This window comes from Gobio gobio, assembly GCF_949357685.1.
Source record: "Gobio gobio genome assembly, chromosome: 17".
NCBI classification, from domain to species: domain Eukaryota; kingdom Metazoa; phylum Chordata; class Actinopteri; order Cypriniformes; family Gobionidae; genus Gobio; species Gobio gobio.
Genome location: NC_137110.1, coordinates 21,515,177 through 21,524,479, shown reverse-complemented (window position 1 = coordinate 21,524,479; position 9,303 = coordinate 21,515,177). Strand labels below are relative to the sequence as shown.

Here is a 9,303-nt window from a genome sequence, read left to right as displayed (position 1 = left end):
GACAGCCATTAATATTAATAATGTAATTTTACAGTTGTACTGTAAAATAAAATTAGTATCATAATAATTATTATGTTTTTATTTTACAGTACAATATTACGATAGTAACATTTCTTATTTAGTTTAATCATTTTCATTTAGTAATAATAATTATCTTAATAAAAATGTTAATAATAAGTATAATTTTATATAATGCTGTATTTTATAGTCGGAGTATAATCACAAAATCCGTAAATAGATGTTTTCCCCCAAATCGTGCATCCTGGAGCTTTAAAAACAACAAGTTTTAAACAGCAGTCAGTTTTTGTTTTGTTTTTAAATCAGAAAGAAATTCCAATAACATTTTTCCCCCCAAATCCTGCAGCCCGAGTGGAAAGTCACTGAGGCATTTTATGGACTTCCATCCAGTGAAAATAAGATTATCCCACATTACCACCAGGTGGTGCTGTTCTCATTATTTCATGGTGGATTAATGCATTCAGTTCGAAACTGAGGCAGATAAAGCGGAATGCTGTGAGATGCATTATTGGAATCGACGTCTGTGGAATGTTTGCCTTCCAGAAGAGGCCTGGCATCCACCCTCATAACCATTTCATTCTTATCCTGTCCATCCTGTGCTTCCTCATCCTCTTCTTCATCCTGCTTCTCCTCCTCATTCACATCAAGGTAGTAGAGGTCTTTGGCTACACCAGTTTCCAATGCTTCATCTTGTTCTGATGTTTCCGAGAACTCTTCCACGGAGTTGTAGGAGCTGGAATGGCGAGGATTGCTGCTGTCAGAGCACACGTGGTTCTCCAGGTCCCAGAGTCCTCCTGGGAAGGAGCCGGAAATCTCGGAGTTGTTAGCAGAGAAGTTGCCTTCGTCGCTGGAGCTGCTCAGACTCTCCTGCTGCTTTCGAAGGAGAGCGGGCTGACCGGAGTGGAGAACGGTCGAGTATGTCACCGAGGACTGGCCTGATGTTTCTGGGGTGGCAGCTGCAGTGGAAGCCTCCAGTGATAAAGGTTCAGAGGAGTCTCCCAGACGGGCAGAGTCGGTGGTTGCCTTGTCTTCAGAGTTATAAATGAGTACTTCATTGTCTTTTTCGTGTTCAAGAATGAGAGGATGACACTTCTCGATTTCCACCTCACAGATGCTCTCAGAGACCAGCAGCAGTGGACAGGTCGTGAGACCTTCTGAGTGAGGGAACAGGTTCTCCATGGTGTCAATCTGAAAGGAGCAAGGAAATGCAATAACTGAAATATTTTGAATGGGATATATTTCTCCTCCCAGCTTTACCTGCAGCAGAATTGTTTACACAAATTTTTCAGAGTTTATACTGATCTGTATTTTCTATTCAATTCGGCTCAGTTTACAATACATATTCAAAACAGCTGTACAGAAAAAGCATGTTTCAAATATTACAATCAAGAAGCTTGAAGTGACTGACAGGGGGAGGGGGATATTTTTATGATTACATACCTGAAATATGGATGAAAACATTAGTGTCATTTAAATAAAAATCGCTTATGTTTTCATTTATTAATCAAACAATGGTGCTCTATTTGATGGGGAAAAACTGAGTACTCTGCTTGATTAAGCCATTTAAATCTTTAATGATAAATGTGATAGTTGGTCACACTGACCTGCCTGAAGTCCATTCCTTTGGCCCAAGAGCAGTTGTTGGGATTTGGAACATCCTTCCACACAAGTTTTTTCATCCTGTAAGATGATGGATTATAGGGATCATTAGTTTGAGCAGGAGCTCATTGTACTAAAGTATTTTTTAGCATTGTTTTTCACTCTCCAAACCAACAATTTGACCAATAAATAATGTTAACATCTAGATTTTATCACCAACAATGTATATTTTTTCTTATGGTATGTAGCTGGAATTATCCAATGATAAAGCATGCACTACTGTTCAAGTTTGGGGCCAGCACTTTTTTTTTTGTTTTTTTAAATAGACTTTTAGTCAGCAAGGATATATTAAATTGATCAAAAGTGACAGGAAATAATACATTTATAATGTTGCAAAACTGTTTCCAACATTAGTAATAAAAATAAATGTTTCTTGAGCACCAAATCAGCATATTTGAATGATTTATGAAAGATGTAGAAGACTGAAATAATGGCTGTTTACATTAAAAAACAATTATATTTTAAATTATGATACCATTTCACAATATAATGTATTTTTGATCAAACAAATGCAGCCATGGTGAGCATAAGAAACTTCTTTAAAAAACCTTTTAAAATTGTATATCTTGTAGTCAAACATAAGAAAATAAAAACTTGATAAAAAAAATTAATGTGCACTTTTGCCACTCCTTAAACGGGCTTAATAGGCATGTCCCTTTTTGTGGTACACATAGTCACGATATTACCATGTGATCAAGTCTAAGCAGATGAGCAGCAATATGTTTGTATTAGTTACCTTGGTAATTATCATTAGAAGACCTTGTGAAATATTTACCCTCAAGCAAACTACACCCTTGCTAAGAAGGATCACTACAGAAATGTATGTACATTTCATTCCTTATTCACACAGTCATGTATTTTATATCTGACATTCAATACAACCAAACAAAATCCCATACAAATCAGCTTACAATGCCTCGCTTTAATTCAAACTTGTCTTACAAAATCAATATACACTGCAGCTTCCAACAAACATCTTAAATCTTTTTAATGTGTACGTCTGCTAGAACAAAGGTAACCTAGGTATATAAACAGATGGTCTGTGATTTTGTAATCTGATTTGACAGATTTTTCTTTCAGGACAGTTTATTTGGCCTTATTTATAAACATTATCCAGCATTAAATAGAGCGGCAGCATTAAAGCTCCCAGGCTATAATAACATGGCATGTATATTCACGCATTTACAGTACATACTTTGTCATAATAGTGGCATTACAAAACAATTAAATCCTTATCATTGAGTCATATAATTGCACATTATAATTTAACCTCAAATTCATTTTAATGTGAACAAAACATTTAACATTTAAACTTTTAAGCTTTATAACTTCAGCTTTGGTATGGCAGGGCATATATAATATTTAGGGCAGTCAAGTGATTTTTTTTTTTATATATATCTAATTAATTACATGATGTGCTGATTAATTAGATTCATTTAATAAAGATAATAGCACATAAAATTTGGCTGAGAAATGACCCCCCAAAAGATCATTTGAAGTCATCGTTGTGTTAAATGAGAAAAGCATCAAATAGACATTACAAAAAGTAGCTTTAGAATAAAATTTTATTTGATTCAACATAGAATTTGTTACACATAAACCTTAAGGCTACAACGGCCATGATTGCATCTGAATTGGTATTTAGATATATTTACAGACCAAAACAGTTTGATTACCAACATTTTTCAAAATATCTTTTATGTTCCGCAAAAGAAAGACATACAGGTCATACAGGTTTGAAACGACATGAGGTTGAGTAAATGTAAATAAAACAGAATTTAAATTTTGGGGCAAACTATCCCCCCCCAAAAATTTAAAAGTCACAATATATAATTCTTTTGCCGCTAGAGGTCGCTTCTTCAAAACTAAGGCGTAGCTTGATGAGAAGCATTTATTATGCCACAGTCGCCGCTTTCGCTTCTTCCGCATATGTGGGTTAACACAGCACTGTTTTATCATATTAGACACATTTGAGTGTGTTGAAAGTTGTTATAATGCTACTTTGTGCATTCGCTTGGCGGCTACACTTTTTCCAGCACTTAAAAGCTCTAAATATGATCTAATTTTAATATAATTTTTAATGTGAATATTTCTAAAAGTTTTAAGGGGTAGGCCACTTTGTGGGCAAACATGATGATGATGAAATTACCACTATAACCATTAGGTGGTGGCATAGGATCACTTATTTGACTTTAGACATTTCCACTCCTAAATATATGTAAAAAAAATAAGTAGGAGGTCAAAGTCTTATGAAAAACTAAAAATTTTCTTCAAATTGTGAACAAATTACACAGAAAACAAGTAAAGAGTGATCCTTTTAGTTCATTATGATACTATAAAAGAACAATAGTACATTTAATAAGAGCAGAATATTTAAATTTCCCCTATAAAAATGTGTTTTTTTGCACATTACTTTTGTTAATAAAAGTTAATTCTGCATATCAATTCAAGCTCAGTGCTTCAATGTTACATTTCCAATAAACATGTAATGTTATTAGTAACTGCACTTGTTAAAAAAAAGCAAAACAATAGTAATTTTATGATTAAATTAACTTTAGGAAAAATGTTCCTCCAGCGCCACCAAATCAGGTTCTGCCGCCACCATCTGTAGAACTTAGTGGCACTGGTGCCACTCCTCTCAAATGTTAGTCTGGATCCCTGTTACATATTGTGCCTTTAATAAAGTGATACTCTAAATAAGAAATTAAAACTGCCAGTAGGTGTCAGTAAATGTCTAAATGAGTAATTCATTCATTCGTTTCGTTCAATCGGATGATTCATTCAGTAATTAAGTAAATGGCTCTCTTTATGAACGGGCCATTGAGTCATTGGTTCACCCGATTTATTCATTCAAAATGCAGATTCATTCATATTGTCACCAATCAACTGTATAAAATGTAAGATGGGGCGGGGCAGCACGTGTGCATTCAATTATTTTATTCACGTTATTTTTCCCTAACTAATTAAATTAACGCGTTAAATCGACAGCCCTAAATTATTTTTAATCATTTCACAAAATCAGTTTGAGATATTTGGCAGACCCCTGGAGTACCTCACTGGGCAATCTAGGGGTCAGAGACAAAACCTATGAAAGTGTAACTATCTTATCTTTATCTTGAACATGAGAAGATAGTTGTAGGGCTTACTGGTTTTGTGACATCATGAGTGTGACAAACAGCACCACAGACAGGAACGCAATGATCAGTAGCAGTATGTAGGCAGCAGGGTCGCCCCTAGTAACTGGATGACAAAACAAAAGACACCTTTCATTCAAATCAATATGATTTTCATATATATTCTTTAGATTAACAATTGTAATTTTTTCAGACAGCTGTTTGTATAATGTGAACACAGTTGTCAGTCAATAAATTCATATTTTAGATAATACTGCAATGTATGCCAACCAGGGATCACTTGCCAAACACCAAATGTGTGTAAACATGTCTTCAGGTGGTGGATTGATCACAAGCTGACGTCAATGCATTGGTTAATGTCACTGCTGTAAAACCCACCTGTGTATCGAACCGGCTCCCCCTCACCATCCACAAACACTGGATACAATGTGAACTCCTCTGAGCCATAAAAACGACCTGTACAAAAACAAACGATTCTGTTAAAGATCATTTATACTGCTATTTTTTTCATCATGTTCTGATATGAAAATCTGTAGAAATAATGAGAATGTTTTGTTATAATACAGGGTTTTCTCTTTCTTGAACACCAGATCCGAGGACGAGAGATCTCGTTTGAATGAGAGGCAATTTGCAGCTTTCTTATTCCTGCTTTTAACAATCATTTCACACTGGTTTTAGTTTTCCTTTTTTATGAATCATTATTGATTAATAAACCTTAAAATTAAGAGAGAATTTTATATACATGAATTTTGCAATTAAATTAAATGATATGGAAGGTAATGTTTAAAAACTTATATATTTTGAATTGTTGAATATTTAATATTAAAATATTATTATACTTATTTAAAAAACATTTCAAATTAAAAACTATTCAAAAAATATTTCTTAAATCACCTGTACAGGGTATATTTAATTTTTTAAAATATTTAATATATTTAAATTTAAAAAATATTTAAAATTAAAAACTGAGAGACTTGCAAAAATAAAATACCGAATTGGAGGGAGATCAGAGTTTAAAAACAGCAATTTAAACAACTTTATAGTTCAACTTTATAGCCAAAAACTAGTTTTATAAAATTATATGAAAAAATGATTCATAAAAACTTTGCATTTCAGCCTTTAAACCATTTTAGGAAAATATATTAGTAATGATAAATGATTATATAGGCTTAATTAATTATATATATATATATATATATATATATATATATATATATATATATATATATATATATATATATATATATATATATATATATATATATATATATATATATATATATATATATATATATATATATATATATATATATATATATATATAGTGTTCTAGATGCCTTGTTATTCTAAATTTTTGAAAGCTTCTGCGTGTAAGCTATATAAAAATATGGGTCAATCTTCGCTTTGGTCTGAACAAAAACGGCTTTTTTCAAGTCAATTTTTTTCAGGTTTGTCTCTCTTTCCCCCCAATCAGTAACCCTGTTTGGTTCTGGCATTGGCAGCGCATAAAGGCCAATTTTTGTAAAAGCACCATGCTACTCAAACAAAATTTTGCTCATTTTTAATTCAAGCACTTTCACATACTTTCCAGTACTACAAGTAATTATTGTGTCTAAAATTCAAGTACTTTCAAGAAGCATAGGAACCCTGATAATATCAACAAAAATAACGTACGGCAAAGAGAGATATCCCTCGAAGCGGACTGAACTCTGACCCACTGTAGCCTCTCAGCTAGAGACCCGTCCTGTTCAGGGTCTTTGTTCAGGTCTAACCACTCGATGACAAATGACTGAGGCACCAGTTGATCAGGTAACAGGCTCCAGGAGAGATGCACACAGCTCGCATTTGCAACTGCGCTGAATGACCGTACACATCGTCCTAAAAAAGAAAAGTACATTACTAATTCAAAATAAAAGGGGTATCTTTATTATCTCTATGTGCCGGAACAGATAATAACAAGCAGGAACAAAATATCAGAGTATCCTATTATCTTTCATTGTATATATGTAATAACTAATTCAAATCTTCTTCCCCAACAACACTTTCACCAACAAAACAACATTAAGATTCTATCAAAACAACTATCCAGAAAATGTAGGGCCGGATGAATTAAAACAACATCATTAGGCACATAAACAGACACACATTTAGTTTGAAGGCAAACAAACTCCTTGCGCATCAAACATTGGAAATGCATTAGACTGAATGTGAAAGAATTTTGCGTGATGTTACAGGAAGGATCATGTCAGCTCACGTTTGGGTTGATGTAACAGCGTCATGTTGCTATTCCGTGTAGAGAAGCCCAAAGCGTTGCGAGACATTACGGTGACTGTTTGTGCTTCCTTCCTCCACTGGAATGAGTGAACCTGAATCAAGGTTGTTTCTTTTGACCACACGGCTCCACCTGAGGCCCGGTGCTTAATCACGAGACCCTCCACACAACTATATGGATCTCCTGCTAGGATAGGCTGCTAAAATTGACACACAAAAAAACATTCAAGCTCAAACACAGCAGACTTTTTATTATCACAATTATTTAGCTGCAATCTTTACCAACCTTAAAGATCAGTGTGACATTTGCCACGCTCCTAACAGGATCCTCTTGTATAATGCGCCAGAAGTCTGGTCCTATTTCTGGTGCTGAAATGACAAAGCTATACAGTCATAATTAATTCCAGGACACTATTTTGTTCAAAATAGGTATGTTAAACCTGAAAGAGAGTTTGATCTTTTTAATAGACCGTATCTCAGTGTTTCACTTTTATTTTTGGTCTTTTGCTCTTTTGTTTACTGAGACAAGAAAAGAGAGGATGGGGAAACTATGGAGAGGGGAATGCTATTTATTTGACCAAAATAAAAACAGGAATATTGTTATAGACAAGAATTTAAAATAACGTTTTTATTTTAATATGTTTTAAAACATAATTTATTCCTGCGTTGGCAAAGCTGAATTTTCAGCATCATTACTACAGTCTTCAGTGTCACATGATCCTACAGAAATTATTCTAATATGCTGATTTGGTGTTCAAGAAACATTATTATTAATGTTGAAAATAGTTGTGCTGCATAATATTTGTATGGAAACTGTATGGAAGATTCACTGGTTAATAGAAAGTTCAACAAACAGCATTTATTTGAAACAGAAAACATTATAATGTTACATTATATGTAACATTATAAATAAATAAAAACATTAAAAAAATAAAACTTAAACCTTACTGATCCCAAACTTTTGGACTGTAGTGAACATAGGCTTGACACGCAACCAGTGGGGGAATTTTTTTTATTTTCAAATCCCGAAACATTTCAAACCCAGGGTTCGTACAGACTGTGAAATGAAATTCCTGGACTTTCAAGTACTTCTCAAGCACTGCTTTTTTTAGATTTCAAGGACTACAATCAAAGATCGCACTTATCAAAACAATTTCTTTATTATCTTTCGAATTCTAAAAAAAGGTCAACAGATAAATAAAATATACTAATAAATCAAAATGGTACAAATAAAGTGCAGCACATGCAAAGTACGCAATGACTGTGGCAACTTTAACCCCTGAAAGGATACGAAGATTTCCTTATTCAAACTGACTTTTTTTTTCTCATGAATATATGGACCTAAAGAATGAAAGCTGTATCATATACTAGCCCGATCTATACCACAACTTATTTATTTATCTTATTTTATTTTTATTAACTTATGTATTTATCGTGTTGTGCGCTGTAGCTCCACATGAGATCTCTCTCTCGCTCTCTCTCTCTTCTGGATTGTGAATAGCAAAAATGCATCACAGACTAATGTTTTAATATCATCTCATATAGAAATGGCTGGCAAAGATAGAATTTGCAAGATAACGTCTATATAGCAATAATAAATAGTAAGTGCATTTTCTTAATTTCTCCAGTACTGACAGAATCTGAGTTTATTGGTACTGCAGTTTTTCTGTACCCATCCCTACTTTCATATATATTGTCTTTCAATAATTCAAGCACCTTTCAAGTACCTCTTCATAAATATGGCTGTTTTCAAGAGTTTTCCAGGACTTCAATTTCAAAAAGTCAAATTTAAGTACTTCAAGCACTTTTAGCACCTTTGAATTTGCTGGTCCCTTCATGTAGTTGGATTGTTCTTAAATAAATGTTATACATTATAAGTTAAATATTAATACAAGCATCAGCCGAATTGCTGTCGCCATATTGTATGTCGGAGCGCTGTCCTCGAGGCTATGACTGCCACATTTGTTTTAAATTTTGCTAGAAAGCTTATCATATGATTAAATTATTCTCTGTAACTAGCATACCGGTACCTTCTGACTACAAACCTCCAGTTAAGTCTTCTCTTAAATAAGAAAGAAGGTGTGGCAAATTCCAACAACCCCATACTCATTGTAACAGACAAGAATGATTGTGATTATACCCTGAAATGCTGACGTCACTCTGCCAGAAATGGTTTCTTCTGAAAAATATCTAAACATGAGTTCTGGCTCTAGGACACACC

General features: G+C 33.6%; 1 protein-coding gene across 3 annotated transcripts in view; it reads right to left on the bottom strand.

Moving 5' to 3' along the window:
- Positions 1 to 312: 312 nt before the first annotated feature.
- Positions 313 to 9,303, bottom strand: part of lepr (leptin receptor) — a gene marked incomplete at its 5' end in the record, with an annotated part of 68,792 nt that continues 59,801 nt past the window's right edge. For all 3 annotated transcript variants that reach the window (XM_079840805.1, XM_079840804.1, XM_079840803.1), the window contains 7 exons: positions 313 to 1,206; positions 1,623 to 1,698; positions 4,824 to 4,917; positions 5,190 to 5,267; positions 6,486 to 6,689; positions 7,066 to 7,282; positions 7,369 to 7,451. In XM_079840805.1, coding sequence (XP_079696931.1) covers positions 460 to 1,206; positions 1,623 to 1,698; positions 4,824 to 4,917; positions 5,190 to 5,267; positions 6,486 to 6,689; positions 7,066 to 7,282; positions 7,369 to 7,451 — 1,499 coding nt within the window. In that variant the 3' untranslated portion in view covers positions 313 to 459. The remainder of the gene's footprint in view (positions 1,207 to 1,622; positions 1,699 to 4,823; positions 4,918 to 5,189; positions 5,268 to 6,485; positions 6,690 to 7,065; positions 7,283 to 7,368; positions 7,452 to 9,303) is intronic.